This window comes from Pygocentrus nattereri, chromosome 8, assembly GCF_015220715.1.
Source record: "Pygocentrus nattereri isolate fPygNat1 chromosome 8, fPygNat1.pri, whole genome shotgun sequence".
Classification (NCBI taxonomy): domain Eukaryota; kingdom Metazoa; phylum Chordata; class Actinopteri; order Characiformes; family Serrasalmidae; genus Pygocentrus; species Pygocentrus nattereri.
Window position 1 is genome coordinate 7,508,354 of NC_051218.1, and position 23,274 is coordinate 7,531,627.

A 23,274-nucleotide genomic window follows, 5' to 3' on the forward strand; every position below is an offset into this window, starting at 1 on the left:
AAAAATGGAGATATGAGGTTTTGTTCCGACAGCAGTGAAATGCAGTTCATTTTCTTTTATTTAACTTGATTGAATTTGGCTGATTAAAAACTTTGGATAATTACCTTCTGTCAACATTATTACTGAAAGTACATTAAAAATGGTTTAATCCAGTTAATGTCATCTCAACCCCTTAAAACCACAGACCTACTCGACTTCAGTGCAAACTGGTCGAGTCATTCTTAGGTTCTAGAAGTGTGTAATAAAACTACAGGCCCTGGACATTTAACCATTCCCTTTACTAAAGAACCCTTGAAGAACTGTTCTTTATGAATGACTGTGATGGTGTGATTCCAGCTCCTTGTGCAAGTTGGCATGTGAGGAGGAGAAAATCATAGTGGACAGTGTGTTTAAATTGAAAACACACAGGAAAGATATTACTTACCTAAAAATGACATTGTTGCTCTTTATTGTCCTTTTATTTGGCGCGTTTGCTGTAGTTTACAGCTATAATGTGATTCTTTCTGTGGTTTCAGTCTCAATCATGACTTTAACCCCTTGTTTTATACAGGTTTATTACATATTAAGGCTTACTATTCAGTAACTGCAGTGACTTCAGCTCAAACTGGCTGAGCTGTTCTTAGACTATAGACGTGTGGAATAAAACTTCGGCCATTTAAGGGTCTGAATTTGTTCATCAGTGATGATAATATGAACACTTATCACTGCTGGTTTGTGTTTCTGTGAATAAACAAACTGTATGCTTTACCCAAAGCAGGGTAAAGCAGTACTTCAGTACAAGTAAAAGTACCTTCAAATGAAACAACTTGAGTAAAGGTGCTAAAGTATTAGGTTTTAAGAAACTACTGAAAAAGAAAGTACTGAGTAACTCACAGAACTGCAGCGGAGCTTTTAGTAAATCGGGCATCTCTCGGCCCAGGACGTGAAGTTTCTACTGCTCTACTTTTGTATTTTTCGGAATAATGTGGTCTAAAATAAAATGCTAAAGCTTGAAAATCTGAGATGTGACCAATCACAAAACACCTAAGATGTCAACAACAAAACAGAATAAAATTAAACACAAAAAAGGAATTGAATTAATGACTAAATGTGAAAGACTGAAATGTAACTGAGCACTAAGCTGAAAATACAAACCCATCAATATTGTACTTAAATACTTGTACTTGAGTTTATGTAACTAGTAACTACCCAAACAATAAAGGTAATATTACAGCAACTTTTCTATGAAAAAGAACAGAAACTCCCATCCATTGTATCTAAAATACATTTTAATTTTGCTTTAATTCACAATTATTACAATGTTAATGTAGAACATATCCTCGTGTACCGTTTTACAATTTAGATGCACCACACAGTCGTGAAAAGGAGCCAGAAGTATTGAAGCTGATAAAGTTCAGCTCAGTGCTGCATCTAAAGAGTAAAAAAGCACACGTTCATCATCAAAAGAAAGAACAAACAAACAAACACTGCTTTTTTCTTTTTATTTCAAAGTATTTTCATATAAAAATCATATTCCTGTTGTGTATACGGCTGATCATTCCTAGCGAGATCCGTCAACGTGAGATCTGTTTGCCAGAAGCCACAGACTGAAGCAGTGGGGCGATTCACACACACTGGAGTTCAAAGGGAAGGGGACGGGGCCTGTTTGTTGTTGCTATTGTTGTTTGTTGCGGTTGTTGTTGTAGATAGAACACAGCGCTAGCCGAGGGGACCCTCTGAAAGAGAAATGTACAGAAATTAGAAAACAAAAACTAAAAACCTGCTTTAAGACTGCATTTCAGCATTAAAGGGCTTATTTTTACATTTACGGCATTTGGCTGACGCTCTTGTCCAGAGTGACTTACAATTTGATTGTTTTACACAGGGAGGTGAAGGTGGTGTTAGGAGTCTTGCCCAAGGACTCTTATTGGTATAGTGTAGGCTGTTTGCCCAGGTGGGGATTGAACCCCAGTCCACAGTGTAGAAGGCAGAGGTGTTAAACACTACACTAACCAACCACCGCTTATGTACTGCAATTTAGTTTTAAAGCCAGTAGTTCTAAAATCAATTATAAAACAGTTCCCTTTTTAAAATCTGATTGGCTGAGCCGCATTCAAAGCCATAGCAAAATCCATGTGTGCTGCTAATCAATGATCTTTGACTCTCATGCTGCTCACATGGAGCACCAAGTGTGCTGATGAAGAACCCGGTGCTGCTTAAACTGAGGGTCTGAAAACGTACGTTCTTATCAAGAACTATTCTAGTCAGCTAGCTAACAGGCTAAAAGAGCCAACAACCAAACAACTCCATCATTAATATCACAGGCTTGAAATAAAGTCCTTACAGGATGATTAACTGTAAAACTGCAGTAGAAAAGTCTAAAGTCACTCCACAATTATTACAGTCTGACTCTAAAACTACACACACTGCAGATTCATACTGGATTAAAATTACTCCACAATTATTACTGTCAGACTGTAAAACTACACACACTGCAGATTCATAATGGATTAAAATCGCTCCACAATTATTACCATCAGACTGTAAAACTACACACGCTGCAGATTCATACTGGATTAAAATCACTCCACAATTATTACCGTCAGAATGTAAAACTACACACGCTGCAGATTCATACCGGATTAAAATCACTCCACAATTATTACAGTCAGACTGTAAAACTACACACGCTGCAGATTCATACCGGATTAAAATCACTCCACAATTATTACAGTCAGAATGTAAAACTACACACGCTGCAGATTCATACCGGATTAAAATCACTCCACAATTATTACAGTCAGACTGTAAAACTACACACGCTGCAGATTCATACCGGATTAAAATCACTCCACAATTATTACCATCAGACTGTAAAACCACACGCTGCAGATTCATACTGGATTAAAATCACTCCACAATTATTACTGTCAGACTGTAAAACTACATACTGCAGATTCATACCGGATTAAAATCACTCCACAATTATTACCATCAGACTGTAAAACCACACGCTGCAGATTCATACTGGATTAAAATCACTCCACAATTATTACAGTCAGACTGTAAAACTACACACGCTGCAGATTCATACTGGATTAAAATCCCTCCACAATTATTACCATCAGCCTATAAAACTACATACTGCAGATTCATACTGGATTTACATCAGTCCACAATAATTACCTTCACACTGTAAAACTACATACACTGTATCTCTTTCACAGAATTCAGACGCTTGTGGACAATGAAGGACATGCCAGATTTAATATCGCAGTTAGGATAATTGTAGTCCAAAAATGTCAAAACACAGATAGTGAATAATAGTAAAGGTTATATCCAGCGTTGTTGTCAATAAACAGGCAAGAAGGTCAAAACACAGATATAGAAGATCCAGTGCAGTCAAATCAAAGGGGCAAATCCCAAACCATAGTCTAAAGGAACCAAAGCATAAGTCATACACAGAAAGACAATAGAAATAGCACTCAGTTGTTGCCATCAAAAACAACACTTCGCACTGACTGAAGCTACAGCCCAGGCTTATATGCTAACTAAGATATTCTCATGACCAAAGCCAACAGGTAGCCAACAAGTAGGAAGCGTCCCAGTCCTGTGATCTCCTAGATAATTCTGGGAGATCGAGTCCTTTTCCTCTTCTCTTGAGACATACGTGACATTACCCCCCCCCCCCAAAGAGTCTGGGGTGGCCTCAGAATTAGGCCGGCCAGGAAGACCACCACCAACTCCACCTGGAGGTAGAACAGTGGCAGACCTAGAGCTGCCAAGGTGCTGGCTCCCCCTTTCCCCCCCTCTGGGATGAGTAGCAGGCTTATCCGGGTGCAGGCTATAAAAGTCCGCCACCAGGCCAGGATCTAGACTATCTCTAGCTGTAACCCAGCTCTGCTCCTCTGGTCTGTATCCCTCCCAGTCCACCAGGTATTGCAGTTGTCCTCTGCGCCTCCTGGAGTCCAGCAGCCTTTGGACAGGATAGACGGGTTCCCCCATCTATCTCCTCAGGCAAAGGTGGCGTGACACCTGACATAGCCTTGTCCAGGGGCCCTGCAACAACAGGTTTCAGAAGAGACACATGAAACGAACGTGATACTCGATAATGGGGGGGCAAGTCAAGTCTATATGTTACATCATTGATTCTTTTCAGGATCTTGAATGGTCCAATGTATTTGGGCTGAAGCTTCCCACTTCCCCCAAATTGGTGAAAATCCTTGGTGGAAAGCCTCAAGGTCTCCAGGCTGAAAAATTGGATTCTCCCTCCAACGTCTGTTCGCCTGCTCTTGTTCCTTCTCAATACCTCTTCAATTTGCTAATGAGTTTCTTCCCATACCTGTTCACTCTTCCTCATCCATTTATTAATGGTGGACACATCTGTTGATTGACCAAAGTGTTAAAGGTGGTTGATATCCTAGCACGCATTGTCATCCCCAACAGTGTCATCCCTGTGGCTGAGCTAATGAGCGAATTTTGAGCTATCTCTGCCCAAGGTAGAAATCGAGACCAATCATCTGGATTGTTATGACAAATTAACCAAAGGAATTTGCATAACTCCTGATTGGCTCTCTTGCAGTGTCCTTTTGGGGACGATTGCAAGTGCAAGATTGGGGTGATATCCTGATGTGAGACTGACAGAAACTCCTAAACTTTCGAAAAAGGCTGACCATACTTATTAAGTAAACTGAGGGCCCCTATCTGACAGTATGTGCTCAGGTATACCAAACATTCTTAATATGTGGTGGAAAAGCGCCTTCACTGTCTGAAATGCTGTGGGCAAGAAAGGAAAGGGAATAAATCTAACCCCCCTTCAGAATTGGTCTATTACAGTCAATATAGTGGTATTAACTTGAGACTCTGGCAAATTGGTGATAAAATCAACTGCTATGTGTGACCAAGGTCTGTTAGGGATGAATAAAGGGACAATCTTTCCTGCTGGTAAAGCCTTAGGGGTTTTACATTGGGCACAAGTAGAACAAGAGCTAAGAAAGTCATGACTGTCCTTATGCATCATCTCCTACCAGTATCAGTTTGCTACAAACTGAAGGGATCTCGTTTCTCCTGGATGACCTGAGGTAAGTGATGAGTGTGCCCAAGTAAGGAGTGCTGGGTGGAATTGATTGGGTACATAGATCTTTTCTGAAGGACGCTGAACTGGTGTGTCCATGTAGCTTAATGCGTTTGTGAAGTCTGCGATTTGCCATCGAATGGTACAGATAGAAATCTCAGGTGGGAGTACACGTTCTCCCTTTTCAGTTACTTTGGTACAGGGGTTGATATGGTAGATTCACAACAATGCATTGGCTTTCGTGTTTCTAGATCCGGGACGATATGTGAAGCTGAAGTGAAATTTAGATAAAAACAAAGACCATCTAGCGTGACATGAGTTCAGTCGTTTAGCCGTACACAAATATTCTAGGTTGTTGTGATCAGTTAGTACTACAATAGGGTGAATGGCTCCTTCGATCCAGTGTCTCCATTCTTCAAGAGCTAGTTTGACTGCCAGTAACTCTCTACCTCCTAGCCCATAATTACGTTCTGCAGGTGACATTTTCTGAGAATAGGCTACAGGATACAATTTTGGAGGGGTTCCTAACCGCTGGGATAAAACAGCTTCTACCCCTGTCTCTGGAGCATCTACTTCTAACATGAATGGCTCAGAAGGATCTGGGTGTTTTAAAATGGGAGCTGTAGTAAAAGCTTCCTTAAGCTTCCTAAAAGCTTCATCTGCATGTTCTGTCCATTTGAGTTTCTTTACACCTCCTTTTAGTAAGGAGGTAAGAATAGCCGAAATACTGCTAAAATTTCATATAAATCTACAATAGAAATTGGCGAAGCCTAAGAATCTTTGAAGATCGTTAACCTATGTAGGTGTGGGCCATTGGAATACCTCTTCCACTTTTTGATCATCCATGATAACACCTTGGGAGCTAATGACATAACCTATGAAGGACATGGTTTTTAAGTGGAATTCACATTTTTCTCCTTTCAAGTATAAGTCATTATCCAATAAACATCTCAAAATGTTACTAACCTGTCTGACATGTGCTTCTCTATCTGGAGAGTAAATCAAGATGTCATCCAGATAGGCTAGAATACATTTACCTATCGTGTCTCTAAGTACCTCATTGATAAACACCTGAAAGACTGAGGGGGTGATAGAGAGCCCGAAAGGCATCACCAGATATTCATAGTGCCTCCTAGACATCACTAAAGCAGTTTTCCACTCATCTCCTTTTTAAATCCTGGTCAGGTTGTCTGTACTTCTGAGATCTAGTTTGGTAAAGCATTTGGCCGTTTTTAACTGTTCCAAAGCAACAGGTACTAGAAGGAGAGGATAAGGGTAACTCTTAGAAACTTGATCAAAGGCCTGATAATGGATACAGGGGCATAAACCACCATCTTTCTTCTTAATTTAAAAGAAACTAGAAGCTACTGGGGAAGTGGAAGGTTGAATAAACCCTTATTCCAGAGCTTCACTGATGTATGTGTCAAGAGCCTTCTCTTCTTCTTGTGTCAGTGGATAAATACGAGCCTTGGGAAAAATGGGGTTATCTATGATGTCAATCGTACAATCCCAGGGTCTTTGTGGGGGCAGTTTAGTAGCCTGATGCTTGCTAAATACCTCCTTTAAGTCGAGATATTCTGGCAGGACTTGGAAATTATCATTAATGTTAGGGCTTTCTATAGAGGTTGAAGCTATGGTGACTACTGGGGATGAAATGCAGTTTTATATACAGAAATCTGACCATCAATCAGTGGTATGCCCAGCCCAGGAAATGGAAGGATTGTATTTCTCCAACCAGGGGAGACCCAAAATCATGTTGAATTCAGATTGTTGTAGTACCAATAGAGCTAAAGTCTCGACATGAAGTGCACTGGTTTGCAACTGCACAGTCTGTGTCACTTCTGAAATGATTCCCTGAGCTGCTGGACCTCCATTGAGAGTGGTCACCTTCAGGAATGTCTTCAACTTATCAACCAGAATCTGCAGCTGCTCCACCACTCTCTTGTGGATGAAATTACCATCGGCTCCGGAATCAATTAGGGCTGAAATGACAAGAGATCTAGGCTGACAGTAGACAGTCACAGTTATCATAGCTGATTTTGAGGCCAACCCATTTGTGGATACACTCACAGGGGTTGGCGCCTTTAAAGTTGAGGTCTGATACGACATTCTTCGGATTCGATGTCCAGCTTTTCCACAGTAGAGACAGAGTTGTTCCCTCATATGGACAGACGAAAGGATTCACACTGCATGGGCTCTGTGTTATCATTTTTAGCCGGTGTGCGGTGGTGTAACAGGTGATCCAAGCGAATAGCTAGATTTATGAGCTGGTCTAGGTTCAATTAGTCATCTTTACTCCCTAATTCATTCAGGATGTCGGCATTCAATCCTTGACAAAACATAACCAGCAATGCAGCCTCATTCCACCCACTACTTGCAGCTAGGGTACGGAACTCCAGAGAATAATCTACTACTGAGCAGTTACCTTGGCGTAGTTAACTCTCCACTAACTTTGCCCTCATATGGATGATCAAATACAGTCTTGAACTCATCTATGAATTGAGACCAGCTAGCAGTAGCCCATTCCAGTGCTCGATTAGCTAACCTGGATACGACAAACAAAATATTCGCTTGGTCTGAAGGAACTGGAGAATTGTAAAAAAAATACCAAATATTGTAGTAAAAAACCTTGGCACTTATCTGGATCTCCCTTGAATTTATCTGGTTTACTGGATAGCAAGAAGTGGTGCTGAAGGAGCCTGGGATGGCACTTCCTGTGGTTCTAGGTTCATGTTTTGTAGCTGGCAGGTTAATCCCTTCATACTCACAATTAGTTGAGCTAGCTGATTCTGCTGTTCTGTCTGTTGGTGAGCGAGTGACTCTAATGAGTGTGTTACCCTAGACAGGACCTGTTGGTGATGTCCAAGCAGCTGTCCTTGTTCCATCTGAGGTTTCTGGAAAGCTTCGGATCCCACTGTCTGCATTGGTGACGTGGTATTCTGTATCTGTTTCACAGAATTCAGATGCTCGCAGACAATGAAAGACAAGCCAGATTTAATGTGGAAGCCAGGATAAAAAAATAGTAGTCCAGAAACAGGCAAAAAGTCAAAACAAAGATAGCGAATATCCTGAGTAAATAAACCAAATGGCAAATGCCAATACCATCGTCAATGAACAGGCAAGAAAGTCCAAACACAGAAATAGAAGATCCAGTGCAGTCAAATCAAAGGGGCAAATACCAAACCAGAGTTGAAAGGAACCAAAGCACAAGTCATACACGGAAAGACAATAGAACTAACGCTCAGTTGTTACCATCAAAAATAATACCTCGCACTGACTAAAGCTAAAGCCTGGGCTTATTTGCTAACTGACATATTCACATGACCAAAGCCAACAGGTGAAACACATCAGAAGTGTGGTGATTGAGAACGCTGATAGGAGCGTGTGTGAGGATTTGGAGTCTACTGATCACCCATTGTATTCCGGGTGATGGAGTCCGTGTATGTGTTGTGAGAAGTAGGAAACGTCACAGTCATGTGATCTCCAAAGTGATTGTGGAAGATCGAGTCCGTTTCCTCTTCTGTCAAGACATAGATGAAACACTGCAGATTCATACTGGATTAAAATCACTCCGCGATTATTCCAGTGAGACTGTAAAACTACACACTGCAGATTCATACTGGATTAAAATCACTCCACAATTATTACCGTCAGACTGTAAAACTACACACACTGCAGATTCACACTGGATTAAAATCGCTCCACAATTATTACAGTCAGACTGTAAAACTACACACACTGCAGATTCATACTGGATTAAAATCACTCCACAATTATTACCGTCAGACTGTAAAACTACACACACTGCAGATTCACACTGGATTAAAATCACTCCACAATTATTACCGTCAGACTGTAAAACTACACACACTGCAGATTCACACTGGATTAAAGTCACTCCACAATTATTACCGTCAGACTGTAAAACTACACACACTGTAGATTCATACTGGATTAAAATCACTCCACAATTATTACCGTCAGACTGTAAAACTACACACACTGCAGATTCACACTGGATTAAAATCGCTCCACAATTATTACAGTCAGACTGTAAAACTACACACACTGCAGATTCATACTGGATTAAAATCACTCCACAATTATTACCGTCAGACTGTAAAACTACACACACTGCAGATTCACACTGGATTAAAATCGCTCCACAATTATTACTGTCAGACTGTAAAACTACACACTGCAGATTCATACTGGATTAAAATCACTCCACAATTATTACAGTCAGACTGTAAAACTACACACACTGCAGATTCATACTGGATTAAAATCACTCCACAATTATTACCGTCAGACTGTAAAACTACACACACTGCAGATTCACACTGGATTAAAATCGCTCCACAATTATTACTGTCAGACTGTAAAACTACACACACTGTAGATTCATACTGGATTAAAATCACTCCACAATTATTACCGTCAGAATGTAAAACTACACACACTGCAGATTCACACTGGATTAAAATCGCTCCACAATTATTACAGTCAGACTGTAAAACTACACACACTGCAGATTCATACTGGATTAAAATCACTCCACAATTATTACCGTCAGACTGTAAAACTACACACACTGCAGATTCATACTGGATTAAAATCAATCCACAATTATTACCGTCTGACTGTAAAACTACACACGCTGCAGATTCATACTGGATTAAAATCACTCCACAATTATTACCGTCAGACTGTAAAACTACACACTGCAGATTCACACTGGATTAAAATCACTCCACATTTATTACCGTCAGACTGTAAAACTACACACACTGCAGATTCATACTGGATTAAAATCACTCCACAATTATTACAGTCAGACTGTAAAACTACACACGCTGCAGATTCATACTGGATTAAAATCACTCCACAATTATTACAGTCAGACTGTAAAACTACACATGCTGCAGATTCATACTGGATTAAAATCACTCCACAATTATTACCATCAGACCGTAAACCTACACACACTGCATATTCATACTGGATTAAAATCACTCCACAATTATTACCGTCAGACTGTAAAACTACACACACTGCAGATTCCTACTGGATTAAAATCATTACATAATTATTACCGTCAGACTGTAAAACTACACACGCCGCAGATTCATACTGGATAAAAATCATTACATAATTATTACCGTCAGACTGTAAAACTACACACACTGCAGATTCATACTGGATTAAAATCATTACATAATTATTACCGTCAGACTGTAAAACTACACACACTGCAGATTCATACTGGATTAAAATCACTCCACAATTATAACCATCAGACTGTAAAACTACACACGCTGCAGATTCACACTGGATTAAAATCACTCCACAATTATTACTGTCAGACTGTAAAACTACACACACTGCACATTCATACTGGATTAAAATCACTCCACAATTATTACAGTCAGACTATAAAACTACACACAGTCCATAAGGGTTAATATACATGTGTTAACTGTGTGTTGTTATAGGGGCATTCACTGAATGTGTGTGTGTGTGTGTGTGTGTGTGTGTGTGTGTGTGTGTGTGTGTGTGTGTGTGTGTGTATTCACCCTGGTCCTGCAGTAATTCTCACATTCTGTCTGTTCTCCGGCGGCGGCCGAAAGCCTTGGAGCCTACATTGGTGGGAACAAAACTGCTGCTGCCCATCCCACCCGAACGACTCAGAAAATCCGCCAGTCGGTGGGTTACACACGTCGCCGTGTTACACGCCCGCTTCTGCACCGAGACGCTGCTTCAGAAAAAACAAACACAGTTTTACCCCAGTAAACACATAAACAAACAAACAAACCCACACACACACACACACACACACACACACACACTCAAACATACACACAGGACCTTGGTAATAAATACACAATATCTTTATTACATATGTACATATGTACATATCTACATGTACTAACACACACATGTGCATGTATGTAATAATAACATACAGTATGTATGTATCTATATGTCATCTATATGTATTCATTACACGTATCTAAATATAATGACATTCCTAACCTTAATTTTAACCTCAGGAGCCTAAAAGAAATGCTTTTGCTTTTTAAAATGATACCTAGATAGCAAACTTTGTCACATTCTTGCCTTTGTTTTGGCCCAGTTCACAGCTGGGTCCTTGGCCCAGATCTGACCCGCACTAATGGATGTGGCCTAAATGTGGCCTAACTACATTGTTGGTCCACAACATTCCTGTTAGAATTGGCCCACAAATATAAACATGAGCCAAAACTGTATCAAGCTGTACAGTATTTGGCCCATATGCCTAACATCAGCCTGGTAGTCACTCACATAGGACAGCTAGATTCGTCCCAGAACTGTCTGCTATCTGGGAACATGGAGGTTTATTTAAAAAAAAAAACACATAACAATGTTCTGTTAGTCTCTTTTTCTCTGCTTATACTACAGTCTTGATAATTGTACTGAAAAACTATGAAAACAAACACAGAGTAAACACACGAACCCATAAACAATTAAAAATACACAAATACATACATTTATATGCATATACATAAAACAGTGCAGTTTTCTACGATATTCAGTGCAGTTATTATCTTACCTGCTCATATCAGGCTGTTACTGGTGTGTTTATGAAGGACTCTATCAGCAGTTTGAGTGGGTGTGTTTGTGGGTTCTCAGTGAAGGAGGATCAGGATTGGTTGTGATGAAAGAAGATGCTTTCTTTTACAGTCCGTTAGGAGCTGCGTACGAACCAGGAAAGTGGTGCAAACTCTAAAGTACTAGATCATTTTTTGGGGTAAGATGATGAGCAAAAGCTCTGACTAAGGCTGTGTTCACACTGCCAGCTCAAATTTGATTTTTTTTGCAAATCCAGATTTTATCCAGATTGATTTTTGACAGTCTGGAGAGAAGAAAACTTTTTTTTTGCAAATCAGATCCAGACCACGCCACCCCACATGGATTTTTAAAGATACGTCTCAGTCTGGATGCTCTGGACGCTCAAAGTCTCTTTTGCGTCACTTGCAATGACAGTGTCAAATCCAGAGTGATGAAGTGCTGGCATTCAAGAAGAGCCTTCTGAAGAACTCTGAATTCTGAAGAGTTTGGAGGGGAGATGATGCTCCACCATCTTCTCTGTGTCACCACTGTAACTACGTAGTTGCTGATGCCTATGTCGTTACCACGTCAACCCATGCGGATAGACTGGCGATGTCTGGACACTCAAATTTGATCTGATCAGTTACAGATAACAGGCGGACAGTCAACTCAAAAGATCTGATTTGAGAAAAGAACCTGATTGGCCTGCCGTCTGAACACAGCCTGAGTTACACCGAAACACACCACACAGGTTCTCTCTTGAACACGGAAGCTGGGAGCACTGAGGGGTCTCCAGGATCTCACACTGCAAAAAAGCAGATCCTTTAGTGTGACGTCACTGTGTACATCACAGATATGCTGCTTAGAATTTCAGCACCCCCAACTTGTCCATGGGTTCTAGATATTAACTGGTGAGTGTGGGGTAGAAGCTGTGTAAATACTGCAGGTTGAAAGTACCAGGCGCCTACATGACGCGAAAAAACATACACAAAGAAAGTACAAAGAGTCTTACATGGTATGCAAAGGTTTTGGCACCCCTGGTCAAATTCCACAGTGTTCTTGGTTCTCTGAGTCACACGTCCTCTACAGATACACACCGCTAACATATTAATGCACAATTACTGCTTATTCACTGAATTTCACATACTGAGGAAAATAAAATTTTCATTTCCATTTCATACATTATTAAAAATCAACAAAACATGGAATTTGACTGGGGTTGTTTACGCTTTTGCATATGTCTGTCACTGTTTATTGGCTATACAGCTTTATTTTATTTATGAAATTGTTCTTCATATTGATAGAGAATGTGGTTCTTTAGCATCAAAAAGGGTTCCTTAGCACCAAAAAGGCTTCAATTGCTATGATGTCAAGCTTGTCCCAATATAAGAACCCTTTTTGGTGCTATAGAACTATTTTCTAGAAGATTCTATATAGAACCATATCCAACACATTCTCCATGAACCTGATGAACAATTTCACCATGCAGAGAACCATTTAAGTGTGAAAATATTTTTAAGTGTTCTTGGTTCTATATAGAACCATTTTCTTTGCTGAAGAGCCCTTGAAGAACCATTTTTTTAAGAATGTGGTAATAGCTGTAAAAAATACTGCACTCTTGATGGTTCTGTACATGATGAAAGGGTTCTTTGCCTGGTGAAATGGTTAATCAGATTGAAACTTTTTGAAAAGAGTTCTATATAGCACTAAAAAGGGTTCTATTATTACCACGATACGAGTTTACAATAATGGAAGAGCCCTTTTTGTGTTATAGAGAAGCATATACAACACATTATACATCAATCTGAAGAACCACTTCATGATACAAAAACCCTTTAATCATGCAAAGGGTTCTCTGAGTGGACATAGTTCTGAATAGAACAGTTTTCTTTGCTAAAGAACCCCTGAAGAACCCCCTTTTCTAAGAGTGTGGGGAAAAATCTTATGGTATTTGTCTCTATACGACTCAGACTTTCCACCATGAGCTCCATAAGACCCCCAAGACCTCCGCCACAGTTCAAAGCCTAATTATCTAGTACTTCGAGGTTTGTACCTGGTTAATAGATAGAACTTAGAGGACTGTAAAAGAAGATGCTGGTGTGAAGTTTGAGAGTTCAGTGATGAAAGTAAAGCAGCTTCCTGATACAAAAATATGTTTATTAAACTAAAAACACAAACTGCCCTGATAGTGACATCATTCCGGAGTGATTGTCATGGTGCCTGTTTTTGGAAATATGCACTTTCCAAATGGATCTTTAACTGAACGTCTTCTCCTGGTATTGTTATTGTTCAACTGTTATGGTTCAGAATGGATTGAATTCATTATTGAAATGTAGCAGCTAAAAGGGACTGAACAGAGAGAACTGAATAAAATAAGAGGGAAATGTCGCGGCCGGTTCTGGAAGGTCAGTCAAGCAGGCAGAATCCACATGCAAACGCAATTGGAGAGTAATAAAGGAGGAGGTGTGAGGGTGAGGGGTGGGGGGTTAGATGGCATCGAATGCGTCTCCATAGCTGGCATGGCGCTCGATGCCAGACAGGCTGCGTTTCTTGCCCGGGGTGCCCGCGCCCACGTCTGTCCGTGGGAAAGTCTGTAACTTGTGCAGTTCCTGCGAGAGCTTTCCGAGCACGCAGGTGCTGAGACTGGAGCAGCGTTTGGTTAGAGTTCGGCCCGGGCTGTGAGGAGATAAACATGCAGAGACAAGCTCAAAGTCACATGCTCGCTGACCCCATGCCCCCTCCGCACTCTCACACAACACGGTTCCCCAAGGGTTCTTTAGTAAAGGCAATGCTTCTGTATCCTTTGCAGGCTTAAGTGGTTCTCTGTATGGTGAAACGGTTCTTCAGATCGATGGGAAATGTGTTGTATATGGTTCTGTATGGATGCTTTCTGAAATATGTTCTATTTAGCGCCAAAAAGGGTTCTGCTACAACAGAACTACCCTTTTTGTCCTATACAGGACCGTATACAACACATTGTCCTTCTGTGTGAGGGACCATTTCACCATGCGGAGGACAATTTAATCACTTTGAGTGCTCATGGTTCTATATAGAAGCCTTTTTTCCCTAAAGAACCCTAGAAGGACCATCTTTTTTAAGAGTGTGGCTCTCTCTCTCTCTCTCTCTCTCTCTCTCTCTCTTGTTCTTTCATTCATACACTCTTTCCTGTCTGCATGCATTTAACCCCTTAAACTCTCCATAATGACATTATGTACAGTAGATGGTACAGTAGAAAGCAAAACTTAAGTCTTTCATTCGTATCCTCACTTTCATAACTAATTAAGGGGAATTCCACTGATTTTTAAAAATTTTGTCAGACATAAACCACATGTGATAGGAACCAGACGTCCCCCTCTAAAAGCTCCTCACAGAAAGTTCCTACATGAACTGGTTCTGAATTCACTTAAATGTAGTGAATAGGTGTAATATTTCTAATTATGGGATTATTGTAAGTGAATAGTAAGTCTGCAGTTTAAGGGGTTAAGTCTCTGTATTGATACAGTCCTGTAGGTCATTCACAGCATGCTGAGGGTGAATAACATGCTCTTCTCCAGCATTAGTTCCCACACAACCAGAGCACTGAGGTTATCATGCAGTCATTCCGTCTGATAGGAGCTTTTCATGCTTTAGTCGCCTTTCCTGGCATTCACTTCAAACTGTGGCAAGCAGAAAGCTTATAGTTCACATTCCATAACTAAAGAAGGTAAAACTCACTCATGCAGAGAGACTGAGATCCTTTAATGGAGGACATTAGAACTGAAATGTGTTTCTACTGGAACCACGTTATAAAGTGTGGTTAAATGACATACCTCACTGCTCTAATTCCCACAGGCATCACTGCAATTCTGACTGTGCTTAGAGTCGATTAAACTCTAGGTTTTTTGCTTATCAGACACGGTGGAACACGTTCCCTGTGCTCTAAAACAAATTACACTCAATATTTAGACGGATCACATTTAGCCCTGGGTAATGCAAGAGCATAAAATTGGCTGTCAGGCAGAAATCAGCAAGAATTTATCAAATAAGAAAGAAAAAATTAGAATGAAGCAAAAAGAAACCAGAAAAAAGCAGAGATAAAAAAAAGAACTAAAATCAGAAAAATAAATAAATAAATATCAGAAAGAACCAAAAATGAGTGATCCAAAAAAATAATAATAAACAAAATAAAGATAAAACAAAAATAAGAAAGACACAAAAATCAGACACAAAGATCAGAAAATCAGAAGCAAACAAAAGTCTGTAAAAATAAACAAAAATGAGAGATAAAAAAAAATAAACATCTGAAAGAATAAAAACAAAATAAAGAAAAAACTAAAATCACATGCCAGAAAGAAACAAAAATAAGACATCAAAAGAATCGACATCAGAAAAAATAAGAACTAAAACCAAAAGGTCAGAAAATCAGAAAGAACCAAAAATTTTAAAAGAAAAATCAAAAATAATATAAAGAATATAAACAATACAGAGGAAACAAACATCATGAGAAAGAACTAAAATTCAGAAACAGCTGAAAATGAGAGATCAAAAAGGACCAAAATCAGCATCAATCAAAACAAAGGTAAATAAAAAAATCGGAAAGAACGGAACACCAGAAAGAGCCGAAGTGGGAAGGCCGGACTGGCTGTGTACCTGTTCCCATCGTTCTGCTCCACTTCCTCCGCTGTCATCTGCACAAACTCCTTAACGATCGCATTTATTAACCGTCGAGCTTCATAGTCGCTGAGCACGACTGTGTCTGTCGCAGAGTCTCCAGCAGATCTGCAGAAGAACACACACAGTCTGAACAGAGACCCTCCATTCAGAACAGACTGGAACCGACCCGTCGGCTGGACTGTAAGACCTCCAGCCGACTGACGGATCCGAGCCGAGATCAAAACAATCTGCTAAGAGGAGCCGATCTGAGCGGCTGAACTCCAGCCAACTGCACACTTCCAACTGACTCAGTTACTGTAACAGCACACACACACACACACGTTTGTTTTGCTCTACATATGAGGACGTCCATAGGTTTCTATTGATTTTTGTGTTACTGTAGCTAAATAATACAACACCTAAACCTAACCCTAACCTTAACCTCAGTATTCAAAAGGCAATTTTTCTGCTCGTTTAGTTTTCAAATAAAAAAGTAACTGTGGTGAAATCACAAAAAATGTCATGTAGTCCCACAAGTATAACAATACAAGAACACACCCACACACACACACACCTCTGTACCATTGAGTCTTTCATTTGTATCCTCGCTTTCATAACTAATTAAGGGGAATTCCTCTGATTTTTAAAAATTTTGTCAGACATAAACCAGATGTGATAGGAACCAGACGTCCCCCTCTAAAAGCTCCTCACAGAAAGTTCCTACATAAAATGGTTCTGAATTCACTGCCTGATGACTGAGATGCTGTTTTATGATAGTTTAGAGAACTTAAACTCATACATGCAGGATACATGCAGGGTGCTGTGCGGCAAAATAGTCCCCAAAGAAAACTTAGTATTCCAGATTTTCCACTATTTTCCATCATCAACATTCCATATAAACTCAGAAGACTTGTGTAGGTTCTCTGGTGGTTCTGGATATTAAATAAAATGTCTATATCTGTGTTGTAGTCATGGCGATGTCTGGTTCCTATCACCACCACTGTAAAGACATCTGAACCATTTCATACCAAACTGCTCTGCACCTCCCTGATTACACCTCACACTGAATTATGGTGGATTTCCCCTTTAACTTAGAATACTGTAAAAGTTGAGAGGTTAAAGCATCTTAAATGTAGTGAATAGGTGTAATATTTCTAATTATGGGATTATTGTAAGTGAATAGTAAGTCTGCAGTTTAAGGGGTTAAGTCTTTGTATTCATACAGTCCTGTAGGTCATTCACAGCATGCTGAGGGTGAATAACATGCTCTTCTCCAGCATTAGTTCCCACATCCGACTGTCACAAAAATGTCATGTAGTCCCACAAGTATAACAATACAAGAACACACTCACACACACACACACACACACCTCTGTACCATTGAGCAGGAAGCTCTGCAGAGGGTGGCGCGGACAGCCCAGCTGCTGTCTGAGGAAGACCAGGAGGATTCTAAAGGACTCCACCCACCCAAGCCACTGTCTGTCTGCTGAGACAGGTGGAGGTACAGAAGCGTAAAGTCCAGAACCGTCCAGTTCTGAGACAGTTTCTTCCCCCGTGCTGTCAGGCTGCTGAACAGCCTGTAGTGCTGATGTATCGGTCTATAGGCCTGTCACTGCACCTCTGAGTCATCATCATGATGATCTCCATGGACAAACCAGACCTCATCCACACCAACAGACTCACTCTGATCTAACTGCACCTTCAATTCAGCAAATCTGTATTTACACATACAGACTGAAATCGTGTACATCTTCTATCCGTATTCTGTACAATCTGAAAGATTTCTATATCAGTATTTATCCCCTGAGTACCTGCATCTCATTTATTATCTACCTCAGACTAACTGCGCATACGGAATGTGAACAACAGCACATTTCAGCACATTCCTACCAACTTGATGGCAATGGTGAAATCTCGAACTGTACCACGAGCCCTTCGAGCTTCGAGTACAGCTCGGCTTGACCTGCCATCCTTCAAGGCGCACGGAAGACAAGCATCGAGAATGTTCTCTGTACTGGCTCCCAGGTGGTGGAATGAACTCCCACTGGGAGTTATAAGAGCTTATAAGAGTTATAAGAGCGTCTGCTAAATACTGTAAATGTAAATGCAAATTTCATAGTTTTATCCCATAACTTATTACTGTACAACTGCACATTGGAATAGTGCAGTACTAGTGTATATTGTGTATATATCAGTCAGTGTGTGTGTATGTATATATATATATATATATATATATATATATATATATATATAACTTTTTCTTCTTAGATATTTATATATTTTTTGTATTTAAATTCTATTCTACGCACCCAAGTTTTTCGCTCACTTTCCACCTGTGTAAATGTGATGTGACAATAAACGTGATTTGATTTGATTTGATAGTGAGGACGTGTCGTCCTCACAAGTATAGCAATGCAGGAACACACAAACACACACACACACACACACACACACACACACACACACACACACACACACAAACCTTTGTACTAAAGATCATCACAATGCTGAATATGCAAATATCAACGTAACCTTACATCTCTGAAATACTTACACTTGAAATAAGAGAAGAAAAAACATTCTTAACTTTAATGTACTCTTAAAAAAGATGGTTCCTCGAGGGTTCTTCAGTGAAGACAATGGTCCTTCATAGAACCAACAACACTCAAAGAATTATTTGCATGCTTAAAGGGTTCTCTGCATGATGAAATGCTTCTTCAGCTTGACGGAGAATGTGTTGTATATGGTTCTATATAGAACCGTTGAGAAAATGGTTCTATATAGCACCGTCAAGGATCCTTCTTTTGTTTGTTGACATCGTACCAATAGCAGAACCCTTTTTAAAACCATATACAATACATTTTCCATCTATATAAAGAACCATTTCATCATGCAAAGAGCAATTTAAGCATGCAGGTGTTTCTATATATTATAAACGCAAGCACTGATTGTTTTACTTTTACAGGAAAAGTTTCCTGCTGGAGATGTGAGAAAAGCGGCTATAGCTGAGCTAAAGATTAAAGCAGAGCAAAGTGAGTTTAGCGTCTACTAGAACATCATCACACACTGAGACAGATTTACAGCCAAGATGGTGAAACACTACTTCAATCAAAAGGACATAAAATGTTGAGGCTCCCAAGGTGGCTTGATTTTTGACTCCTGGCTTAGATTATGTCTTGTATTCACAGTCAGTGACATATCTAGAACCTCCAGAAGGACTAGAGTGACCCCCCCCCCCCCCCATGTAATTCAGAGTGTGATTTGTTGATTCCTCTGTCACTTCCTAATTATATTGGTAGTTAATCTAATGTGCAAGGCCTTCAGTCCAGCTCCTGAAGTCCTAGCCAATGAGAGAGCAGCTCACCTGTATCTGCATAAATACCACAGAGAGAACAATCCTGACTGGATGATTTTCTATTGGTCAGTTCAAGATTTTAACCCTTTCATTTCAAACGAAATGTGAACAATGAAATGAGAGCATAACTGCTGGTCTTACAGAGTTTAAATAAGTAGGCCTCATGACTTTATTAGATAAACATGCGGTAAATATTACAGACGTGTTTTTCATTTTCACAGAAATTGTTGTATCTAGATCTAGAATTAGTGAGTGAGTGCTGGAGTAATTCTCACCTGGGTGCTGCGTGGGAGCTGTACATTAGGGAGATGAGCAGGAAGTAAGCGGCGAAGAGGGCGGAGACTTTCACCATGAACATGATTCCCTACAACAGAAACACATTTTAGCCAGCAATAAACAAACAAACAAACAAAGGAGAACATTACTGGAACAAAACATCTCCAAGAAGGAAAAAGCATTCAGAGCTTTATTGTATTTTAATGTAAGAGTTTATTGTTATAGTAATTCTAGATCGTTACTATTCGTCATGATTCCCACAGAAAACTCTCTCTTTCTCTCTCTGTCTCTCTCTCTTTCTCTCTCTCTCTCTTTCTCTTTCTCTCTCTGTCTCTCTCTGTCTTTCTTTCTTTCTATCTCTCTCTTTCTCTATCTCTCTCTTTCTCTCTGTCTCTCTTTCTTTCTCTTTCTCTCTGTCTCTGTCTCTCTCTCTTTCTCCTTCTCTTTCTCTGTCTCTCTCTGTCTCTCTCTCTCTCTCTATGTATCTCTTTCTTTATTTCTCTTTCTCTCTCTGTCTCTCTCTCTCTTTCTCTTTCTCTATCCCTTTCTTTCTCTTTCTATATCTCTCTCTCTTTCTCTCTCTGTCTCTCTTTTTCTTTCTCCTTCTCTTTCTCTATCTCTCTTTCTCTTTTTCTCTCTTTCTCCTTCTCTTTCTCCGTCTCTCTCTGTCTTTCTTTTTCTCTCTATCCCTCTCTCTTTCTCTTTCTTTCTCTTTCTCTTTCTGTCTTTCTTTCTCTCTTTCTTTCGATCTCTCTCTCTCTCTGTCTATCTTTCTCTCTCTATCTCTCTTTCTCTCTCTCTCTTTCTTTCTCTCTCTTTCTCTATCTCTCTTTCTTTCTCTTTCTCTCTGTCTCTCTCTTTCTTTCTCTTTCTCTCTCTGTCTTTCTTTCTCTCTTTCTTTCTCTCTCTCTCTCTCTATCTCTGTATCTCTGTGTAAAGTATTGTTTACATTTTGTGGGTTTACAAGTCAAGTCTCTCTCTCTCTTTCTCTCTCCCTCTCTCTCTCTCTCTCTCTCTCTCTCTCTCTCATAAAGCTGAGTGTGAGAGCTGATGGAGAGAGTGTGTGTATGTCTAAATTAAATTAAATTAAGCTTTACAGGAAAACACACACACACACTCAGACACACACACTCACACACACGCAGACACACACACACACACACACACACACACACACAGAGAGAGAGAGAGAGAGAGAGAGAGAGAGAGAGAGAGAAACGACCTCTTCATCAGTTTGTTGAGGGACAGGCTGACCCCGTACATTAAAGACCCCCGGCTGTCTCTCACTATGATGACCCTTCTCTGTGAGTGCTCTTCAGCTGTCTGTGTGCCATAACACAGATCTGTACCGTCTGCCTTCATCAGCTCCGCAGCCCCCCGCCTCAAAGGGGAACTCCACCCAACCACCCCCCCCCCAGTTCTGTCTCCCTCTCCCTCTCTATCTTTCCCTCTCTCTCTTTCTCTCTCCCTCTCTCTCTTCTCTCTCTCTCTACCTCTCTCTCGATCTCTCATTTCTCAAGTCTTTCACACAAATGTTGCTTTCTTTTGCTCTCCCTATCCTTCTCTTTTGCTCTTATCTGTCTCTTTCTCTTCTCCCTCACTCCCTCACTCCTTCTCTCGCTCTCTCTCTCTCTCTCTGAGCTTCTCTTCTTTCTCTCGCTCTTCTTTCATGTTTTCTTTCCTCTTTCCTCTCACTGTTTATATCTCTTTCTCTCTTTCTTTTGTTTCTTTCTTTCTTACTTTTCTGTTTTTTACTCTCTCACTCATTCGTTCCCATTCCATCTAACTCTGTCTCCCACTCTTTCTTTTCCTGCCCTCTCTCACTAACACTTTTTCTTCTCTCTCTCACACTTTTTTCTTTTTCTCTACTCTCTCATTTGTCTTCTCACTTTATTTCTTCTCTCTCTCACTGTCATCATTCTTTTTCATTTGTTCTTTCTTCTCACTGTTTTTCTCTTTTTCATTTCTCTTCTCTCCTTTCTCTCTCACACTCTTTCTCTCCTTTATCTATCTCTTCTCACTTTATTTCTCTTCCCTCTCTTCTTTCTCTCTTTTTTCTGTTCTCCCTTCTCACTCCTTATTTCTTTCTCTCTCTTTTCTCTCTCTCCTTTCTCTCTCAGTCGCTCGTTTATCTTTCTCTCTTACTGTCCCACGCTTTCTCTTTCTGCTCTTGCTCTTTCTTTTTCACTCTATCCTCTCTCTCTTGTTCTTCTTCTTTTTCTTCCATTCTCTCTTCTCACTCTTTATTTCTCTTGCTTCTCTTTCTTTCATTTCTTTCTGTTTTTTATCTTCTTTCTCCGTCGCTCACTCTCTTTTTTGTCTCTTTCTCTCTTACCTCTGTCTCCCGCTGTTTCTTTTTTCTGCTGTCTCCTTCTCTCTTTTTCTCTTGTCACCCCCTTTCACTACTCTCTTTCTCTCTCACTCTCTTCTTTTCTCTCTCTCTCTCTCTCTCTCTCTCTTTCTCTCTCTCTCTCTCTTTTGCTGGTCTTCTCTATTTCTCTTCACTCTCCCTCTTCCTTTTTCTTCCATTCGTTCTTCTCACTATATTTCTCTCTCTCTTTTGCTCTTTTTCTGTTTATCTTCTCTCTCTCACTGTCCCACGCTTTCTCTTCTCTCTCTCTCTCTCTCTCTCTCTCTCTGTCACTCTTTCTGTTCCTTTCTGCTCTCCTGTCTTTTACAGTTTAGTTCAGTCTGAATATTAATGTTAAACCCGGACTGTTTGAGAGTTAAAATAATCAGATTTTTATTTTACGGTGCTCTGTTTCTCAGCTCCAGGTGAATCAGCCTCAGTGTGGATCTGCTGCCTGTCAGAGGAACCTGTCAGAAGTGTGTTCTTACCGTGGAACCGTGGAGTCTTCCGGCACAAACACAGACGGGTAAATATCAGCCCAAACTCAGAGTTCTGTTCTTCTGTTCTTCTGTTCTTCTGTTCTTCGGTTCTCCTGTTCTCCTGATCTGCGGAGTGGCTCTGGGTCCTGTTGAGCGCAGCTGTAGTGCTGAAGCCTATATACGCCGGGCTTCGGCTATTGACTGTGTAGGTGTTTAATTATCCGCCATCGGCCAATCACCCACCGGAGACGGAGCTGCCGGCCAATCGACAGCCACCCCTCGGGTGCGCTCTGTGATAAAGTCTGTGACCAGCAATGACGTCACTCCCCCGCCAGCACAGTCCATTCACAAAATCAGAGTTTCAGATGTTTGATCTCCAGCATCTGCACTCAGATCTGCATTTAGATTCCACTAATCTGATTAGTCTGAGCACTGAGAGGGACACTGACAGCCTCTGTCCTGAGTAATGAGCATCTCACAGGCTTCCAGAAGGGCTGCATGGAGAAAATGGACATTAAAGGACTTCTGAGTGGAGTTT

General features: G+C 40.4%; 1 protein-coding gene across 5 annotated transcripts; it reads right to left on the bottom strand.

The window, feature by feature from the left end:
- Nucleotides 1-1,262: 1,262 nt before the first annotated feature.
- Nucleotides 1,263-22,986, bottom strand: LOC108439068 (calcitonin-1-like). Of its 5 annotated transcripts, none has more exons than XM_037540413.1 (5): nt 22,746-22,984; nt 19,907-19,995; nt 16,274-16,402; nt 10,653-10,811; nt 1,263-1,715 (listed from the first exon to the last, which is right to left on the bottom strand). In XM_037540413.1, the coding sequence occupies exons 2-5, from the start codon at nt 19,987-19,989 to the stop codon at nt 1,655-1,657; spliced, it is 432 nt and encodes a 143-aa protein (XP_037396310.1). In that variant the 5' UTR covers nt 19,990-19,995; nt 22,746-22,984; the 3' UTR covers nt 1,263-1,654. The 5 variants fall into 5 exon arrangements, with proteins under 5 accessions (XP_037396310.1, XP_037396311.1, XP_017572750.1 ...); XM_037540414.1 differs by having other exon boundaries at nt 10,653-10,808; nt 22,746-22,980; XM_017717261.2 differs by having other exon boundaries at nt 10,630-10,811; nt 22,746-22,974.
- Between the last annotated feature and the right edge of the window lie 288 nt (nt 22,987-23,274).